General features: G+C 43.8%; 2 protein-coding genes across 2 annotated transcripts in view; one reads left to right on the forward strand and one right to left on the reverse strand.

Moving 5' to 3' along the window:
* Positions 1-265, reverse strand: part of DMGDH (dimethylglycine dehydrogenase) — a 71,345-nt gene extending 71,080 nt beyond the window's left edge. The window contains 1 exon segment of the mRNA XM_033179953.1: positions 71-265. Within this exon segment, the coding sequence (XP_033035844.1) occupies positions 71-171 (101 nt within the window). The 5' untranslated portion in view covers positions 172-265.
* On the forward strand, positions 225-21,011 carry BHMT2 (betaine--homocysteine S-methyltransferase 2). Its single transcript, XM_033181552.1, has 9 exons — positions 225-371; positions 8,423-8,555; positions 10,339-10,430; positions 11,748-12,149; positions 13,664-13,915; positions 14,201-14,306; positions 14,546-14,728; positions 14,986-15,214; positions 19,736-21,011. Exons 1-9 carry the CDS (start codon positions 339-341, stop codon positions 19,815-19,817), a joined length of 1,512 nt encoding a protein of 503 aa, XP_033037443.1. The 5' UTR covers positions 225-338; the 3' UTR covers positions 19,818-21,011.
* Positions 21,012-21,877: the final 866 nt, after the last annotated feature.

The raw sequence follows: 21,877 nt of genomic DNA on the forward strand, positions 1-21,877 counted from the left end.
CTGCCTCAGCCTCTGGCTCCCACCCCCGCAGCCACCCCTTCGCGTCTGAGCAGGCCGGGGCCCCACTCACCCTTCCCGGCCGCAGACAGAGCGCGGGCGCCCTGGAGAGCCCCGCCGCGGGCAGCTCCGCAGCAGGAGGCCCCGCAGCCGCTGCGCGCGGGGACGGAGCATGACTAGGCAGAGGTCGAGGCCGAGGGCGCGGGCGCCTGCTCCAAGGCCAGCGGGCAGCCTGAGGCCGCGGGGCTGGCGGGGCGGCGGTCGGACCCTCCCCCGGGCAGGGGGCGGACTCCTGGACGGCCGCGCGCCCGGGAACCCGGCGCCCACAGAGCCGTGGCACCATGGCACCTGCCGGACGCCCGGGGGCCAAGAAGGTGAGTTTCCTCCCCTTGATCCTCACGGAGCCCCTGGCCGCTGTGAGCGACTCCGTTCACACTCCCTGTCGATCCCTAGCCAAGCCCTGGGGCCTCGGCAAAACACCTGGACAGGACGGCCTCGATTTTCCCAGTCACAGGTTGATTAGCGTTTATGGAGGCCTTACTCGGTGCCCGGGGCTGCACAGAGTGCTGTGCTCAAGTTATCTCCTCATCTTGACAATTATCCCCTTTTCACAGGTGAGGAAACTGAGGTTCAGCGAGTCAGGCGACTAGCTCAGGGTCACGAATCCAGCCCCGCAGGGAGCGAGGATCAAAAGTCTAGCTTTCGGACTCAGGTCGCGCGCACGTTTTCTTCCCTCAACCGACCAGCACCCGCAGCTCTTTGGGCTAATCCGCCCCAGAACCCTTCGGACTGTCCCTCGCGTTTTGGAAAAGTCAGCAGCCTGGCCAAGCAGCCTGGCCAAGCAGCCTGGCCTTGCGAGTCGCCGGCTGGCCTGAAACCAGTCCTGGATAAGGACTCCCCCAGAGCTGCGGCGCAGGATGGAGGGTGGGTGGGATTCGTTAGGACCCCTCCACCTCCTCCCACCCGGTGGTCCCCAGCTCCTGGCCCCTTTCCCGGTCTGGTCACCAGATGTTGGTTTTATGCCCAGCCATTTCTTTGTCGGATATGTGTGTGGGTGGGAGGAAGGGGTGACTAAGCAAAATTAGAAAGGGCATGAGCATGGACGAAGAACATCCCCACGACCATTCAAAGAGACCCCCACCCCCGCCAGCCCTGTCATTCAGAGTGGGAGGAGGGGAGGAGGAGCAGTATATGCGTAGAAATGTGTATCACCGAGCTATTTATACTAAAAAGTTAGGAACGACCAAGATACTCTGCAATAGGGGATTCTAAATAAATTAAGGTTCATCTACTTAAGGTATTAGGCAATTAAATAACTTAGTATGAGAACCAGCAAAGTGCTTTGGCAATGTTAAGTTGCAAAAGGAAATATATCACAAACTGATCCCAACCGTATACAAATATTTATATACACACTGTAAGGAAGGACACAATAATGATAATAGTTACACAAGATGTGGAATATTGGTTTAAAAAGCGTGTTTTAGGATATTTTTTCAGATTATAAAAGTCAAATGTGAGTATTGAAAGAAATAGTTAATAAAAAATAATCAAAGAACATTGTGCTGACTTTTTTCTCTCAACTTTCTCTAACACTATGTTCATCTTTACAGTTCATTTTTTTAAACGTTTTTAAAATGCCCTATTTTTGTTCAATTTCTTTGGGGCCTCTGCTGTTACAACACCAAGATTGTCACACACTAATCCATGTGAATGTGTACCTGGGAGTTAAGGGGTTAATGGGAAGGAACTCATCTCACCTCTCTCCTCAGCTAGCAGGTACATTTTAAGAATTCATTCAATTGCTACAGACAAGACCTCCAATTAGGTCTTTAATCCAAAAGAGCAGTTCCGCTGGCAATTCTAGGAAGAGGGGGAGATATTTTAGATAGATTGGGTTTTTCTGGGCACCTCCTACTACACAGTGAAGTTGATCCCCACTGAGTATGAATAGAGATGTCTGGAAGCCAGATCTTAAACCCAGAGGTCTCAGGTAGTGATATCTGCAAAAAGGGGGCATAAATGCACCCTGGAGCTGGCTATCAGATGCAAGGCAGGTTCACCGCCAAACTGATGGGGAGGATGGGATGAAAATATAAATGTACTGCAAAATTAATGTATAGTGTTCCTTATTTTACATGTTCCTGTCTTTATAATTATACAGCTGACTTTCGATAATGCTAGTATAATGGTGAGGAACAACACACACTGGGGCCTATTGAAGGGTGGAGGGTGGCAGGAGGGAGAGGATTAGGAAAAGTAACTAATGGATACTAGGCTTAATACCTGGGGGAGGAAATAACCCATATAGCAAACCTCCAATGACGCATGTTTACCTATGTCACAAACCTGCACATCCTGCACATGTACCCCTGAACTTAAAAGTTAAAAAAAAAAATCTCAAGAAGAGATCATACTGGTATAGTAATTAATTGAGGTAGAATAGCAGTGAAGGAAGGGCTAAAAGATGCTCTGAATTCAAATCTTGATAACTTAGTTATTTTGTTAATGGATATGTAGAAAAATGGCCAATTGACCGGGCACAGTGGCTCACACCTGTAATCCCAGCACTTTGGGAGGCTGAGGCAGGCGGATCATCTAAGGTCAGGAGTTCAAGACCATCCTGGCTAACACGGTGAAACCCTGTCTCCACTAAAAAAAAATACAATAAAACTAGCCGGACGAGGTGGCGGGCGCCTGTAGTCCCAGCTACTCGGGAGGCTGAGGCAGGAGAATGGCATAAACCCGGGAAGTGGAGTTTGCAGTAAGCCGAGATCGTGCCACTGCACTCCAGCCTGGGCGACAGAGCGAGACTCCGTCTCAAAAAAAAAAAAAAAAAAAAAAAAACAAAATTAGCTGGGCATGGTGGCAGGTGCCTATAATCCCAGCTACTTGCAAGGGTGAGGCAGGAGAATTGCTGGAACCCTGGAGGTGGAGGTTGCAGTGAGCTGAGATCGTGCCACTGCACTCCAGCCTGGGCAACAAGAGTGAAACTCTGTCAAGAAAGAAAGAGAGAGAGAGAGAGGGAGGGAGGGAAGGAGGGAGGAAGGGAGGAAGAAAGAGAGAAAGAAAGAGAGAAAGAGAGAAAGAAAGAGAGAGAGAGAAAGAGAGAGAAAGAAAGAAGAAAGAAAGAGAAAGAAAGAAAGAAAAGAAAGAAAGAAAGAAAGAAAGAAAGAAAGAAAGAAAGAAAGAAAGAGAAAGAACAAGAAAGAAAAGAGAAGAAAAATGGCAAATTTAAAATGGTGGACAAATATCCAGATAACAAATGAAAACGTATTCCTCCCTTTACTTGGTAAAGTCAAAAGATATAAGATACAGTCAAAATATATACTACAATTTTCTTAAAATCTACCTGATTTTCTGCTAAAGAGTAACATTTTTTCTTCTTGAGGACAAAATTCTAGCATATGCAACACATCTGACATTTTCAAAACAGTCCTGTTTGTTTGCTAGTTCTTGGCATAGCTTCTTAAGTATCTACTCATTTTAGTTGTTATATGAGGTGGTAGGGATATAGACCATTAAGATATGTCACCTGCCTCCAAGCCTCTTACAGTCAAACTGAGGTGACAGGTAAGTAACCAGATACTGCTGTACAGGGGGATGCATGAATGAAGTGAAGCGAGACACAAAAGAAGTGTAATCACAGGTGAGACTGGGTCAGTGAGCCTGTGCTCTGGTAGCAATGGAAGACAGTTCAGAGTAGGGCTGGAGAGAACTGGAGACCATCTCAATAATCAAATGCAGTGAGGATGCTGGGGCATTTGAGAAATGTGTAATACACTTGGCATAACCCTGTGATAGGTTGGATGTGGGAGGTGAGAAGCTAACCTGCAACATCTGAATTCTGTGCCAGTGTTTTCCCTCGACAATTGTTTGATTAAATTTGATTTTTTTTGTTGTTGTTTTTGAGACAGAATCTCACTCTGTTGCCCAGGCTGGAGTGCAGTTGTGCAATCTCAACTCACTGCAACCTCCGCCTCCCAGGTTCAAGTGATTCTCCTGCCTCAGCCTCCCAAGTAGCTGGAACTACAGGCGCTGCCACCATGCCCAGTTAATTTTTGTATTTTTAGTAGAGACAGGGTTTCACCATGTTGGCCAGGCTGGTCTCAAACACCTGACCTCGAGTGATCCACCTGCCTCGGCCTCCCAAAGTGCTGGGATTACAGGCATGAGCCACCGTGCCTGGCCTAAATATGATTCTTAACATGGTGAACCTAATGAAGTGTATGTGATTTTCAGGAAAAGAGTTTGTACACAATAACCGTACCTCTGACTTTCTCTTCTGTATTCCTGTGTAGCATTTATTTGTCACATTCTGCTGTGATTATTTGTTGATCTATTGGTTTTCCCCAAAGTAGCCAGACTTTGAGCTTGTGGAGGGCAGAGACCTTGTCTTATTCTGATGTTTATCCCACTTGCCTACAATTATACCTGACATGTGGAAGTTCTCAATAAACATCCAAAATTTAAGGCCTCTTTTATATTTCAAAAGTACAAATTGAAAAGAGTGAATTGCATTTTATGCAGGGAGGAGAAAGAAAGAGATGAGAATCACAGTAAATATTAACATTTCTTCTGCATTCAGCTAAAATTCAGCTTTAGATATAAAATATGGAAAAATAACCAGAGTTGAGAGCTCTCTCTGCCAAAACAGTGTTTATGTTTAACATAGTTCACACAGCTGGGCTCCATTTACCTGCCCTCCAAGTGCACAGTAAAAAGAAAATGCTGTAGATATGGTGACCTATCATTAACTAGAGTTATTTACCTCTAGTTAAACCCCTTCTGATGGACCTTCTTGCACTGCAGAGGAAAGAAAACTAACCACATTGCCAGACTCCTTTGCAGCTAGGATCTGGATAAGAACTAGGATACCCAATCAGATGCACCGGCATGAGTCCGGGAAGGTGGAAGCATAGCAAGCATGGCCATAGTGCAGCATTCCAGTGTCATGTGAGAGGCAGGTGAGGTTGCTGGAGCAGCCTCCTTCTCCCTATATGACAGCTGTGTTCTGAAGCCAGCAGTTTACTAGTGGCTTCTCTTAGTTGTGGCAGAGGGTGCAGCCCCAGGCGGTCAATTCAGTCATGTTTTTCTAGGGTCATTCCTGGAAGCCCAGTGTAAATTTTTTATGTTACCCATTTCTCAATATTAAACTCCTTTCTGCTTAGCCGGAGTGGTTTGTACCTCTGCAGCTAAACTGGACATGGGGATAAAGCCAGAATAAGCCCCCTCCCTAGTCATGCCATTCAATGGCGATTGAGAAATCATTCAAGCCATATTTGACCTCTCATGTTTGGTTCCATACTGTTAACAGGACTGTCCTGGGAGGCTCTGTGGGAGGATCCTCACATGTCTGCTTTAATTTCTGGTTGCTTTTATTAGATCCAGGATTGACCTAGGTAAGGACAAAGACTCCTGTAACCAAGATCAAATTAGCTTCCCACTTATTTTTTATTGCCTTTATAGCCTTCCAACCTCCTGGAAAAAGATTGAAGACAATAATATATCAAGTAATACGGCCAAAATGTGTTTGAGATCTCTTTGTTCCTTGGTATCCAAGGAAACTTGCTCCTGATACCTTGGGTGGGTCACTTTGTGTGGGGAGTAAGCAAAGGAGAAATAGCAGATGCCAGACACTAGAACAGAAGCAGTTTCTCTCCAAAATCTGTTCCTCCTCCTTCCGTAGGATTAGCGTTGGAGCTGGACACATGGGCATTCACTGATGATACTTCCTGGCTTCCCTTGCAGCAAGGTAGAGCCATGTGACTAAACTCTCACGCAGGAAATGTAAATGTCAATGAGATGAGTCACTTCTAAGTTGAGCTAAAAACTTTAGGATGAGCCTTGCCACACTGTTTCCTCATCGTTTGAGACAGAGTATGAACGTGACTCTGATCAAGTTTCCCCCATGCTGAGGAGGACAGTACCCTAGGGCTGGGTTTGCAAACGCTTTCTGTAAAGGGTCAGACAGTAATTATTTTTAGCCTTGGGGGCCATACAGTCTTGGTGGTAACTACTTGACTCTGCTACTGTAGTGGACAAGTGGCCGTTAGACAGTATGTAAATCACTGGGCAGGGTTTTACCTAAGACCGTTTTTACAAAAACAGGTGATGTGCCAGATTTAGTCTGTGGGCTGTCATGTGCTGACCCCTGCCACAGGGAATGGCAAAGCATTAAGATGAAAGGACTGTGCACTTTGGTGCACACTCTGTAAAAAAGAAGCCCCCCACAAACAGTGGCTTTAAATAAAACTAGTTTCTTTTTCCTCTGTAAGAGGAAAGCCACTGTTTGTGGGGCCTCTTTTTCACAAGGCTTAGTTTCACTCTACACCAAACATGTAGCCCAGTAAGCTGTCTCTGTACCCTGCTTGATGTCTCCCTTGGATTCAGGAACTGAGGGGGTTTATATTGATTTCACAGAACAGATAAGACTAGTTAGAAGAGGAATCTGAGGCTTTTCTCCCTGATCCAGTCATTGCTTTGTGTCCGGCTATGGGCAGGCCTGAAATGAACTGGCCTATTATCAGTAAAAGGTTGTATCTTTCACTAATGCAGCCTAGAAAAGAGGCATCAGGATTGCTGTGGGGGATTGGGGGGATGGTTTGCAGTGGTCAGGGAAAGCATCTCTGAAAAGGTGACACTTGACCAAAGACCTGAAGGCAGTGAGGGGATGACCCTGCAGGCACCTGGGGAGATGTGGTTTAGACCAAGTGACATGTGAAAAGTTCTCTTATGCCCTTCGCAGGGTGTGCGATGGGGGTGTGGCTCACTTCTTCAGCTCCCCGCAGCTTAAACCCCTAGGGGGAGCATGCAGGTACCCCACCGCAGCGTCTAGGGGTGAATGTTTACAGCCCCCGAAGCCCCAGTGGGCATGTGTTACAGTGTGCTCTTTCAGCTTAGCTGTCCACTGGCAGCTTGTGTTAATCAGTTCAATTAGACCCTCTGCCTTATTGAAAGGACAGAGGACTTTCTGTATCCCAGGGTTCTTGCCAATGTACTGGAAAAACTGGATCACACGTGGGCTTGGAGAATTAGTGCAAGGTTTTATTGTGTGGTGGAAGAAGCTCTCAGCAGATGGATGGGGAGCCAGAAGCGGGATGGAGTGGGAAGGTGGGCTTCCCCTGGAGTCGGGCCGCTCAGCAGCTGGGCTCTCCTCTAACCACCCCTGGCCGAATTCCGCGTCGTCTGTGTCATTCTGCCGCCGATAGCCTGCCGAAGTCTGTGTGTTCTGCCGGTGTGTTTCTTTCAACGTCCAGTTGCTTGTGTTTGTGTTTGCTAGGGTCTTGAGGTTTTTACAGGCACAGGATGGAGGTGTGGTGGGCCAGGGTGGTCGTGGAAAATGCAACATTTAGGCGCAAAAACAGGAGTGCCTATCCTCACCAGGGTCTGTGGGCACAGGCCTGAGGCCTTCCTTTATCAAAAGGAAACTGCATCCCATGGCTAACTGCTCTGAATGGAACCTTTTAAATAAGTTATGAGTGGGCTAAATAGAAAGGTGGTAAAATAGAAGGAAAAGAGAGTAGGAATTTAGAAGCTAGTCTGATTTTTTACTTCCTTGTCTCTGTGATCTTGAGCAAGTCAACCATTCTGGGCCTCAGTTTCCTCATCTATACCTGAGAATAAAAACCGTCTGTCCTGCCTCACCGGCAGAGTTGCTGGGAGTGCCATATGATAACACACGTGTGAACACACTGCATGATTACGAAGCGTTGTGTCCACTACAGTTCTGTTCAGTGACTGACACGAAGAAAAGGTTTATTGTTCTCACCTAATAAGAGGTCCAGGGGTAGCAGCCCATGGCTGCTGCACCCACCCAAGGATGTCTTAAGAAATCTGCCTCATATGGCTGTCAGATGACTGCTGTACTCCCAGGCATTATGTTGGCATTCCAGCCAGGAAGGAGGAAAATAGACAAGAAGGAAGGGAGTGGGCGTCTATGTCAGGAAAGCAAAACTTTTCCAAAAATCCTCCACCAGCTCCCATATGTGTCTCACTGGCCAGCACTGTGTCACAGGGCTGCTCCCAGAGGCAAGGGAGCCTGGGAATTTTTTGAAAGTTGGGGGCATTGTCCCCCCACACACAAAAAAAGGGGAGAGAATGCACACTAGTTAGACAACTAGCCGTGTTGCCACAAACGCGTTGAAAAGCAAAAATAACTATCATGGAATCAGCACTATAATTTGACTCAGATTAAATGTTATTTAAGAATAAATAGTCTCAGCCCTTTCATTGTACAAAATAGGTACCTGGATTGGCCAAGAAACATAGTATACTCGATCTTTCTGAAATATTATTAAGCACATTATTTTAACCAAACTGCAGCTCTAAGAACATAATACATCTTCACCTAAAATTAGAAATTGCTTTTAGAAAAAAAAAAAAAGGTAGAGCGGAGCTTAGGTGCTGTTTTTCTCTTCTTCAGGGGATTTTGGAACGCCTGGAGAGTGGGGAGGTGGTGATTGGAGATGGCAGCTTTCTCATTAGTCTGGAGAAGAGAGGCTATGTGAAGGCTGGGCTCTGGACTCCAGAGGCAGTGATAGAACACCCAGACGCAGGTTGGTGCCCACATCCCCAAGAGTGTCTATCTCAGTGGTATTTTATTTAAATCTGATTGAGAGAAGATCAAGAAAAAAATAACAACTGTTTCAAAGGGGTGTTTTGCTTGCTAAAATTGCCAAGATGTAGAGACAATGGCAGTATGAAGGCGGAAGTATAGGCAAGAAAGTGACCTCTCTCTTCCTTTTGCTCTCTCTCATACACACACCTACCGACATCACACACCCACACATCCACACGCCCACACACACTCCCACACACACACCCCCACACACTCACACCCCTAACCCTACATCCACATATACACACCCACACAACACATATACACCCCATATACACACCCACACACCACAAACACACGTACACACCCACACAACACACACACACATACCCACACACACTCATACACACACACACTCACATACACACACACATCTGCATCTTAATGTATAGGCAGTGCTAAAATAGACATCTTAATGTTTGTTCCATGAATATTTACCTTGTAGATACACAGAGTTTCCTTAAAACAGCAAAGCTGTTCCTGCTTCTGATTCACCCTGCTGACAATGTGCATGGTTAATGTAACAGTGTGTATGGTGAGGGTGATTAATGGCAGTCACAGTGTAACAGCACAGACAGCCAGGTCCCGGGGTTAGGAGGGCAAGGAAGTCAACACAGTTTTATATCATCCTCCTGGCTGGAAAAAAAAAAGAGCTAGAGGTAAAGAACTGTGATGGGATTAGATAGTTACCTGAAATTAGAACTTTAATTCTCTTCTGACTCTTTTTTGTGTGTGTTTGTTCTCCTAAATTAAAGTGGGAAAATAAAGCCAAAGAATGAAATGGGTGAAAGAGAACACTAGCTGAGATTGGAACTTTTGATTCGCTCTGATTTTATGTATATTCGCACAGCGTATCAGATAAACCTAGGATCCTGTCTTGGTTCTTCCACTGACCAGCTGTGTGACCTTGGACAAGTCACTTGACCTCTCCAAGGATCCATATCTTCATCTGTTTCACGAGGGCACAACACGGGCTAGGTGTGAGGACTCATGAGTTAACCTGTGTGAAGTGCCCTGCGTATCATCAGCACGATGGCCATTGTGATTGGTGCGTCGGACACCCAGAGTTCTGTGGTAGAGCAGGACCAAGTTTTGTCCCTTTTGTGCTTAACAGGATGTTTTCATCTGGCCCAAGAAGAACTTGTTCTTAATGTTAAAAGACCTTTTTGCTAAACTGGGAAGAAAGTGCTGGAATAACAAGAGTAAGGATACGGGAGGAGGGGCGAAAGTGGTGAAGGAGAGGAAGGAATGACTTTTGGATAGCCAGGGAAAACTTCCAGACTGCTGTCTGACGTTCCCCAGCTGCTTGCTGCTGACTCTGATATGGGTGCCACCCACATGCATTCTGCTTTCTATGAGAAGCCCCTCACTTTACTTTGAGGGCTGCCAATGCTGACTATAGTAGACCAGCTATGTCCTTCACAACACAGGTATAGAATAAACCTCTCTGGACTAAGAGACCAAGGGATAATTGGCCAATCTGGTCTTAATCTCTTAATGTGACTGCACCGAGTTATTGAGGCTCATCACCAAACAATACAAGGCTACTCTGAACAGTACATCCTGCCTATGAATTCTACTGACCTTAATCTATAACCTTTTATCACTACTAGGTTTGAACTGAGGTATGATTGAAAGAGATGGGAGTCAGTGAAAATGATAGCTTCTGTAATATTTCTTTGTTCATTTATTTCAATGTTTAAAACCCAACTACTTTGTAGTTTGTCAACTTCACATGGAATTCTTGAGAGCAGGATCAAATGTCATGCAGACTTTCACCTTTTCTGCCAGTGAGGACAATATGGAAAGCAAGGTAAATGGCAATGGCTGGGTGCGGGGAGGGAGTCATCTATTAAAAAATAACCTCTACATGGGAAGCTATGGCATTGACGATGTGTTACTATACTTTATTACAAAAGTTCCATATAAGTATCTATGTATTGTCACATAAAGATATATACTAACTAGGCTGGGCATAGTGGCTTACACCTGTAATTCCAGCACTTTGAGAGGCCGAGGTGGACAGACCACTTGAGCCCAGGAGTTCCAGATCAGCCTGGACAACATGGTGAAACCCCATCTCTACTAAAAATGCAAAAATTAGCTGGGCGTGGTTTGAGCCCAGGAGTTTCAGATCAGCCTGGACAACATGGTGAAACCCCATCTCTACTAAAAATGCAAAAATTAGCTGGGCGTGGTGGCAGGTGCCAGTAATCCCAGCTACACGGGAGGCTGAGGCATGAGAATGGCTTGAACCCGGGAGATGGAGGTTGCAGTGAGCCAAGATCACACCACTGCACTCCAGCCTGGGTGACAGAGCGAGACTCCATCTCAGAAAAAAAAAAAAGAAGTTAATATATACTAAATGAATTAGCTTTCTCTCCCCATTTAGGTAGAGGAGGGGTCAGGACTAGGGGTGAAATAAACCATTGGAAGGGCATGGCTGTCTTCTTGTGTTATTTTTTAGAGAGAAAGCACTTCATAGATGCTCTTTTTACCTTCTCATTTCATTTTTCTCTTCTGGAGACATGGAGGCCCTAAAAAACACGACACTGGTGTAGAAATGAGAAAAAATGGGTTTAATATCCAGCATTGCCACCTATTGGTTGTGGCTTTGTGTAAGACACCTACCTGCATTGAGCATTGGTTTTCTCTCTGCAAAATGGAGGTAATGGTAGTACTTAAGTTCATAGACCTGTTGAGAAGAGTAAGTAAGATCAAAGATGTGGACGTATTGTGAAATATTCTGCAAATGTAAAATGTTAACACGTGTAAATATTAATGCCCATTAATTCATTCAACCAACCAACATGTACTGAGTATCTGTTATAGTCCATTCTCTATGTTAGATTCAAAGATGATACAAAGGCATAGACCCTATCTGGAGGCTCAAGGTCAAGTATGGGAGGCAAACAAATAGTTATTAAAATCCAATGTGGTAAGTACAGTAATGGAAATATAAGGTCATGGTAACAGAGGAGGCTGTACCCAACTCTGCTGGTCTTCTCTGCTTGCATTGAAAAGAGTGGCTTATATGCATCTTACTTGTTTATTGTTCCTTTGGTTATCTTTTATATTTTACCTTCAAACTGCTAGGCTCACCATCTGAACTCTTGCTCTCTGACCTCAGTGGGAAGATGTGAATGCTGCTGCCTGTGACCTCGCCAGGGAAGTGGCTGGCAAAGGTGATGCTTTGGTTGCAGGGGGGATCTGCCAGACATCAATATACAAATACCACAAAGAAGAAGCTAGAATTAAAAAACTTTTTCGACAACAGCTAGAAGTTTTTGCCTGGAAAAATGTGGACTTCTTGATTGCAGAGGTGAGGCTAGTATTAGAGGAAAAGGATTCAGCCTATTTTGCAAGCATAACTGCAGAGTCTTCACATTCCATGAGGGTATTGGACAGCCTTATGCCCTCGTTTCTTCCATGTGGGTGGTCAAAGGTTTATTTAAATGCATGGCAGTCAAGGTCTACATTCCCTCATTGGTATGCTAGGTTCTCTTGGAGCCAAAGGACAGACCCAGGAGAGGCCTGACCATAGCCTTTGATCTTCTAAGGTCTGGGTGGCTGCAGAAGCTGACTCGGGGGACTCTACAACCTAGAAGGAAGCATAGGGCACAGTGCATCCGGGAGTACCCTCTCCAGAGGGAGAAGCCAGGCAGGAGGGCACTGCATGTGTGGGCTGGGGACTGAGACAGCAAGGCCTAGAAGGTGGTGGCTGTCCAGGCTTGTCCAGGCCCCACCAATAATGCTCAGCACCCAGTAGTTTCCATAGCCTTCTCCATGCATGTCTTGCTCTTCTAGCCTCTCTGCTTTCGCTCAAGCTATGACATGTGAGTTACATTTTGAAGAAAGAATCAGTAAGTATTGGTCATTGATTGGACATGAAGGCCCAGAACATTCTCTTTCTTCCACTTCCAAAAAGAAAGTCCTCATTCCCCATTTCCCAACATAACTGCTACTGCCTGGAGTCATGCCTTCAACCCACAACTTTACTCCAAACAAGAGAATATCCCCTGGCCAGGCACGGTGGCTCACACCTGTAATCCCAGGACTTTGGGATGCCAAGGCAGGTGGATGGCATGAGGTCAGGAATTCAAGACTAGCCTGGCCAACATGGTGAAAGCCCATCCCTACTAAAAATACAAAAATTAGCTGGGCATGGTGGTAGGAGCCCGTAGTCCCAACTACTCAGGAAGCTGAGGCAGGAGAATGGCTTGAACCCAGGAGGCGGAGGTTGCAGTGAGCCAAGATAGCGTGCCACTGCACTCCAGCCTGGGTGACAGAGTGAGACTCTGTCTCAAAAGAGAGAGAGAGAGAGAGAGAGAAAATAGCCCCCACCATTATTCCTCCTGGTCGCCCCACTGAACTCTGCTGAAAACTTTGCCTCATCAACCTGCCCACGCCTGGCCAACCCCACTGGGAACAGACATCTGCAGGGACAAGCACAAACTCCACCCTCTGTGCTTTCCAGATGGATGATGACACCACTCTGTTTGTTTAAGAACCCATCTTTTGATTCTCTCTGTCATTGCTCACACTGCTTCTGCAGAATTTGTTTCTAACTCAAGAGGGAAGAAACGGGAAGATTTCTGGCTTTTCTTTAGTTGCCTTAAGGTCAGCTTTTCAGCTGTGGCACTAAAGGGGGTTCCTGGGAAGCACCCCAGAAAATGACACAGGTTTACCAGACAAGATGTCCTGTCTGCCACTAGCAAAGAAAGGGAGTAGCTATCTCTCCCAAGCTGTGCCTCAATCTCCTCATCCAGGGAAATAGTATTTCCCTTCCTACTTTATGGAGTACTTATGAATATCTAAGTAGAAGCGAATATAAAAGCTCTTTGAAGTATGTAACACATGATAAGCTACTCATTGTTTCAGAGATTACCCCAGTTTTATAAGAGACGAATCTAAAATTTTTTAGCGAAACTTTTCCTCCTTCAAAATTATGATTTTAAATACTCAGTTACTTTGAAAATATCTGGGTGTGTTTTCTTCTTTTTTACTCATAGGCATCATCTCACTGAATCAAGGATCCCTGAATGAAAAACTATAAGTTATTGTTATAGGAATGAAAATATTTACTTGGAAAGGTATTCTTTAATCAGTCTTATAGACACACATTCCTTAGCAAGTTTTATTGTATATATGTTTATATTCTATTTGGTAATTTTTATAACTGTCTTGCTATATTTACCTTTACCATTCAAAATCTGCTTTATGTTTGGACCAAGGGGACAAGTGACATTTCTCTTAGTATTTGAGCATGTTGAAGAAGCTGTGTGGGCTGTGGAAGTCTTTTTTTTTTTTTTTTTTTTTTTTGAGGCGGAGTCTCGCTCTGTCGCCCGGACTGGAGTGCAGTGGCCAGATCTCAGCTCACTGCAAGCTCCGCCTCCTGGGTTTCCGCCATTCTCCTGCCTCAGCCTCCCAAGTAGCTGGGACTACAGGCGCCCGCCACCTCGCCCGGCTAGTTTTTGTATTTTTAGTAGAGACGGGGTTTCACCGTATTAGCCAGGATGGTCTCGATCTCCTGACCTCGTGATCCGCCCGTTTCGGCCTCCCAAAGTGCTGGGATTACAGGCTTTAAAAGAATCCGATAGACCCGTGGCAGTTACCATGTGCATAGGCCCAGAGGGAGACATGCATGATACAACCCCTGGAGAATGTGCCGTGAGGCTGGTGAAGGCAGGTAATTTGGACCCATACAGTGATACACAGCTCAGTTGTTGCTTATGAAATTTAACAAAGTGTGCTTGATACTGTGAGAGCAGTTTGGAAATAATAGAATTAACTCCAATCAGTTTTCTTATCTGTAAATTGTGGGAGGTGGAGGGGGATAGCTAACCTCTAAGGTACCTTCCAACTATTAAAAAAAATAAACAAATAAATAAATAAGTAATAAAATGTAAGTGTTATTTCTTTGCACAGGGGCTTCCATCGTTGGCGTGAACTGCCGCTTTGGGCCCGAGACCAGCTTGAAGACGATGGAGCTCATGAAGGAGGGTCTTGAGCGGGCAGGGCTGAAAGCGCACCTCATGGTGCAGCCCCTGGGGTTCCACACGCCTGACTGTGGCAAAGAGGGGTTTGTGGACCTCCCAGAATATCCCTTTGGTAAGCTCAGGTGCATAGTAGAGGTCTTTGTATTTCTCGTTGTGACAAAATCCAAATGGCTATAATAAATTGTGGCTCAGTTTTACAATAAGAAACTGCATATGACAAAACATTCAGTGTTAACCAAAAATGAGCTACCAGAAGAATGCATCATCTAAAGTTTACAATTTTTTTTTATCGGAAAAACTGCTCATTAGAGCATCCATCCTTTGAAAATGAGAACAATAACAGAAATGCTGTTAACTATTGTGATACAGGACTGGAGTCCAGAGTTGCCACTAGATGGGATATTCAAAAATATGCCAGAGAGGCCTACAACCTGGGGGTCAGGTACATTGGCGGGTGCTGTGGATTTGAGCCCTACCACAGCAGGGCAATTGCAGAGGAGCTGGCCCCAGAAAGGGGCTTTTTGCCACCAGCTTCAGAAAAACATGGCAGCTGGGGAAGTGGTTTGGACATGCACACCAAACCCTGGGTTAGAGCAAGGTAAGCATTTTTAAATTAACATTCTTATTATTTTCCTTTAATCTAATTTTGTTTATTGTTGTAAATGTTATGCATGCATATGGCAAAAAGTATAGAAATGTATAAAGTGAAAAGTAAAAATTATCCCCTTCCTGACACCAGTCCCATTTCCAAAATTGTCTTCAGTCCATTTGGACTGTTAGAACAATACCATAAACTGGGTGGCTTATACACAACAGAAATTTCTTTCTCAGCTCTAGAGGCTGCAAAGTCCAAGATCAAGGTGTCAGCAGATTCAGTGTCTGGTGAAGGCCTTATAGATGGTAAAGGTCGTCTCTAAGGAAGCAGGCATTCCTTACAGATGATACCTTCTTGCTGTGTTCTTACATGGTAGATGGGTCTCTTTTCTTTTTTTTCTTTTTTGTTTTTGTTTTTAAGACAGCATCTGGCTCTGTTGCCCAGGCTGCAGTGCAATGGCGCAATCTTGGTTCACTGCAACCTCTGCCTCCCAGCTTCAAGTAATTCTCCTGCCTCAGCATCCCGAGTAGCTGGGATTACAGGCGCCCACCACCACACCCGATTAATTTTTGTATTTTAGTAGGGACGGGGTTCCACCATGTTACCCAGGCTGGTCTTGAACTCCTGACCTCATGATCCGCCTGCCTCGGCCTCCCAAAGTGCTGGGATTAGAGTGGGGCCTCTACTAGTCCCATTCACCAGGGCTCCACCCTCATGACCCAATCACCTCCCAGTGGCTCCACCTCCTAATATCATCACATTGGTGAGTAGGTTTCAACATATGCATTGTGGGGGACATGGATGATCAGGCCAGGGCACAGAGGAAACCTGTTTGTCATTTGTAGTTTGAAATCTTGTACCTCTATTTCTTTCGTCATCAGTTTTAAGTGGTTATTATTGATAACCCTTTATGAAAGCTGAGGGATTTAAATCACACAGTCTTCCCCTTTCCCCCATTCTCCTTTTTCCAGTTTTGATTCGTTACACTTTTATTTCTTCTGTTGGATATCATCTTTTTAAGTTAAAATTATATATTTAACCACCTGTTTCTTAGTTCATCACTATAAGGCAGGAATCTCTTGACTCCACTCTCTGTAAAATAAGAATAGATTGCCTTCTGCTTCTTTCCACTTTCTCTCTCTCATCTACCCCTTGGTGTCTTTAAGTTTTACCATACTTTACTATCATCAAGGTTTATAACCATTTTGTTCTATTCTATAGTTATAATTGTCTTTCAAGCATTCTCTGTAGGTTGATCCTAAAAATATAAAATCAATGAATAACATTTATAATATTATTATATTTGTTACATTAAACAAGCAAGACTCATGAAACATAATTAGAACTCACTTTTATTTTTGTCTCCCTCTATCCCTTTAAACCTACTCAATGAATTCCTTCCTTTGTTCCTATTTGAAAATACTGACATGCTCTAGAACTTCTCTGGGTGCTCTTAGGCAATGAAAAGTTCCATAATCACTTTATTTCACAGATAGTCTCAGTTCAGTAATTAAAAGTGTTTAGGACTGGGCACAGTGACTCACACCTGTAATCCTAGCACTTTGGGTGGATCACCTGAGCTCAGCAGTTCAAGACCAGCCTGGCCAACATGGCAAAACCTCATCTCTACTAAAAATACAAAAGTTAGCCTGGCGTGGTGGCAGGAGCCTATAATCCCAGCTACTTGGGAGGCTGAGGCAGGAGAATCGCTTGAATCCAGTGGGGTGGAGGTTGCAGTGAGCCAAGATTGCACCACTTCACTCCAGCTTAGGGAATAGAGCGAAACTCCACCTCAAAATGAACAAACAAAAAAACACTCAAAAATAAAAAATAAACAAAAATGTTCAGGTTCATGGCAAATCAAAACTCAGAGCGTGTATGAAACTTGAAGCTTCTCCTTTGTCCAACAACAGCCTTCCACAGACAGGAAACCAGGAGAGGCCAACGTGCTGCTTCTCTTTCTCTGTCTTACGCTCCCAACCCTCCCTTCCCATCTGCTACCCATGGTTTCTGGCCTCCTCAGATTCAAAGCAAGAAGAGAGAGGATGGGCGAAGGAGTAAGACTGTTGTTGCTTGCCTGGCACCCTGATAGGAAGCCGGCATGCTTTGAGCCTGGCAGATCTTTGTGAGCACGCTCATGGGTCTTCAGAGGCTTCCACTGGAAACTTTTGTCTGTAATTCTCATGCCACACGCATTTTTCTGACTGTGACTTCCACCTCAGACGGTGGCTTTTTCAACCAGGTCACTCCAGATATACTCTGATCTGGGGGTCCCATTGTCCTTCCTGGTGATTCTCTTGGGCCAGATTTTAGATAGCTCAGGCTGGCTTTCTTGCTCTCATTAGACTCAAAACAGCTTTCACCCTTCCTTTCTACAGACAAGCCCTGAGAGTGTGGTCTGACCCCAATTTAACAGCACCCCTTTTGCCCACAAGCAAGGTAGCTGGCCCATTGTTCTCCTGTGGTCTAGATTTTCCAGGGGAGAGTCAGGTGAGTCATCTGGCTGGTTTGTGGCCACCTCCTTTAAACTTCTGCTCAGTGTCTGTCTTGCAACTCCCCTTGATACCTAAAATCCGTCATGCCTTGGTGTTTCCAGTCAAACTTCCAATCTAATACTCTGTTGCAGGAATAATAGAAAATTGTTGCATTTAGAAAAACATTCACTGTAGAACAAAGTAGTGTTCTGCAGTGTTCTGTGTTCCTTTATCCATGGGACCATGGATAAAGAGAAATAATCCTATTTACAAAACTTAAGCTACCTGTTGGAGAATGTTCCAAGCATCAAGGTCAAATGAATTTTCTTCTCTTACATTCCCACGGATATATTGTCCAAATCCATGCCATATTTCAATTGGCTTCATACTTGGTCTGACTTTCTTTGTATAGCTTTTGATTTTCAAGAGATTTCTGATTAACTTCCTTTTTCATTGTTGAAAGAAAAATAACAGGGCTTCACTTCCCCTGAGGTCTTACAATTACTGTTCTGTTATGGATCATTGTATTTCACACACACACTCTCATACTCTTTCTCTCTCCTCTATCTCTCCATATAGATAATCTTTTGTGTATGTATGTGTATGTATATATACATGTGTATGTATATATATACATATGTATGTATATCTGTTGATATAATTCCATCCCCCTTCCATCTTCTAGAACTAGTCTCAATCTCTGCTGTCTTCTCTTTGTTCAGTACTCTTATGTACTTCACCCATTTTGTGCTTATTTATTCATTTCAGTGGGATTGAAAGTCTTCATTTTTGGACTGGAAAAACTTGCCTAATGCAAATTTACTTAGGTTGTAAAAGTAGGCAAGAATAATTTAGCTGAAACTTTCTTCTAGAGGATATGGATATTTACCAGAGAAGATGGTTTGCATATGTGTCATACTTTTTAAAAAGTACTAAATATAAATATAATTAAAAGGTGAGGAAAACATACTTTACTGATGATTAAAATAGTTTAAATAAGTGAGAAGTTTATTTAATTATCATCTGCTAGGAATCCTTAAAATTCATTAGCTATTAGAATTAAAACATTATTCTATAGACCAAAGCAAGAAGACACCCTTTGTACCCTGACTCCCAAACCTACTGATATTCACAGAAATTTATGACTACACAATAAACACTAGATTTCTGACATCTTATCACCCAAAAATATTGATTTACTCATTGTTTTGTAAGTGAAGTAGAAAAAATGATAAAAATATATTTATCAGAAAGGGCTGTGACCAGGGACCTTTGTAGTCTTCTTTCTTTGTCTAACAACAAGAAACAAATATTGGTTAAGTAATTTGTATTATTTTCTTAGTTACTTTTTGGAGAATTATACTTTGACTCATTACATTAAAAACTGTTCTCATATTCTTCTCATTACACTAAAATATTGATAGAGTTAGAAGGACTCTGTTAGAAATTTCAGAATAAATATAATTCATAAAAGTATATGAAATTTAAGGCTGGGCATGGTGGCTTATGCCTGGAATCCCAGCACTTTGGGAGGCCAAGGCAGACGGATCACTGGAGCTCAGGAGTTTGAGACTAGCCTGGGCATCATGGGGAGACCCTGTCTCTACTAAAAATACAAAAATTAGCCTGGTATGGTGGTGCACACCAGTAGTCCCAGCTACCTATGGGGCTGAGGCAGAAGAATTGCTTGAATCCAGGAGGTCTAGGCTGCAGTGAGCCAAGATTGCGCCACTGCACTCCAACTTGGGCAACAGAGCAATACCCTGTCTCAAAATAAAAAGTATATGAAATTGAAATACCTTGTCTTTTTCTGAAAGGTGGTATGAAACCTAATGATTGTTATTGAAATGTGAGAAAGGCCCCTGGCATTAATGGATATGGACATAGTTTTCTGTCTGTATGTTATAACGAAAGTTCTGCTTTAGCCTGATTATCTGCCAAGTTTTGACTCGGGTGTGTGTGTGTATGATTATGTACATATACATATATGACATATTGGACTTACAGGCAAGACTTTTAATTAATTAATTATGTATACATTAAAACACAGGGCTCGAAGGGACTATTGGGAGAATCTGCTGCCAGCTTCAGGCAGACCTTTCTGTCCTTCGCTGTCAAAGCCAGACGTCTAAGGAGTAGTGAAAGAAAACCCTGAAATAACAGAACAGAAAAAAGTTGCCCTCAAGCCCGACCTGGAACCCTTCCTCGCCTTCATCCTCACCATGCCCTGCTATCTCCAGCTGCTGAGCAGCTGAGGTTCTGCAGCCCCTTCCCTTCCAGTCCACAAGCGCGTACATATTGAGCTCCTGCTGTGGTTAAGCACTGCAACAGACGCTACCAGAGATGCAGAGAAGCGAGAGGCACCTTGTCCTCCAAGAACTTACTGGCCAATAATGCTGCAGTGCATTCCTTTGAAGATCATCAGGAATAGCCAAACTTGTCTTTGAGGGTGAATTTGACACTTTAAAATAATCAGAAGTCACTGAGACCCAAAGCTAGTGAATAATTCAAGTGACTAAGCTAGGTACTTGAGGATGATAGAGCAACACTAAACTAAAGCAATGAGTCTGCTTTTCTTTAATGATTTATATGATAACTCCAAAGGCAATCCCAAAAGAAAAGATGTAAAGAATGTTTTGAGCAATGGTAGGATTATTGAAATAAATGTATAACTATCCAAAGTGATTACTTTCAAAGATGATTTTTACTTAACGATATTAGGTCCGGCCAGGTGAAGTGACTCACATCTGTAATCTCAGCACTTTGGGAGGCTAAGGTGGGTGGATCACCTGAGGTCAAGAATGCAAGACCAGCCTGACCAATATGGTGAAACTCTGTCTCTACAAAAATACAAAAATTAGCCGGGCATGATGGCAGGTGCCTGTAATCCCAGCTACTCGGGAGGCTGAAGCAGGAGAATCGCTTGAACCTGTGAGGCAGAGGTTGCAGTGAGCCGATATCGGGCCATCGCACTTCAGCCTGGGTGACAGAGTGAGACTCCATCTCAAAAAAAAAAAAAAGATATTAGGTCCTAGAATTTTTAAAATATGTCTTCATAATCTCAGGTAGCTAGGTTATAAACTATTTAAAGACAAGATCACATGATAAGCTTCTCATAATTCTCCTTACTTAGCATTGTGTTAGACATACTAATAGGTGCACAGTGAAATACTTATTGTTGATTGTTTAAAAATAAGTCAAAATAAACAGTTTTAGAAAACCTTTTCAAAAGTCAGAGTTCAGGCCATGGGCAGGGGCTCATGCCTATAATCCCAGCACTTTGGGAGGCCAGGGTGAGCAGATCACTTGAGGTCAAGAGTTCAAGACCAGCCTGGCCTTGAGGTCAAGAGTTCAAAACCAGCCTGGCCAACATGGCAAAACCCCATCTCTACTAAATAAAACACAAAAATTATCCAGGCATGGTGGTGCATGCCTGTAATCCCAGCTACTTGGAGGTTGAGGCATGAGAATTGCTTGAACCTGGGAGGTGGAGGTTGCAGTGAGCTGAAATCACCCCACTGCACTCCAGCCTGGGAGACGAGTTCAAATCTATTTTGGTCTAATGTTTTCTTATGTTTGTTTTATTGCATGTGTGCCAGTTTCTCTTTTTTTCACAACAATTTATCAATTTGTGGCAATAAAATTAAAAGTGATTTACCTTTTGTAGGGTTTGAATGTCAAAAATGTCATGAACATTCTTTGGAATAATACTAGCAAATATTTATTACTCACTATGTCCCAGGCTTTGTTCTAAATATGACCTCATATACATATACCCCCAACAGGGATTCAAAATTAGATAGTGTTTAACACAGTAGTTTACAGGTAAGGAAACTGAAGTCTAATGAGGCTAGGTAATTTGCCTGAGGTCACACAATTAGTAAATGTGAAATTAGTAAGTTTGCATTTGAACCCTTGGGGCCGGCTCTAGAATCCATGCCCTTAGCTACTGCACTACATGGCATCTGGCATGCACACAGCTGCTGCTTTTTGTCAAAAATCTATCCAAATTTTTCTGTCGCTGGATTCAAAGTATTTTTTATCAACTTTCCTCATTATGAATTAACTCTTCAAACCTGCCATGACTGTTTCTGTAATGTTGACAACCTGGAATTTATTTGATGTAGCCACGTTCCCCATAATACACAACCCCACCCTGCTGGAAATTAGAAAGTGAATCATTTACCATCAT

This window comes from Trachypithecus francoisi, unplaced genomic scaffold, assembly GCF_009764315.1.
Source record: "Trachypithecus francoisi isolate TF-2019V2 unplaced genomic scaffold, Tfra_2.0 Lachesis_group2, whole genome shotgun sequence".
Lineage (NCBI taxonomy): Eukaryota > Metazoa > Chordata > Mammalia > Primates > Cercopithecidae > Trachypithecus > Trachypithecus francoisi.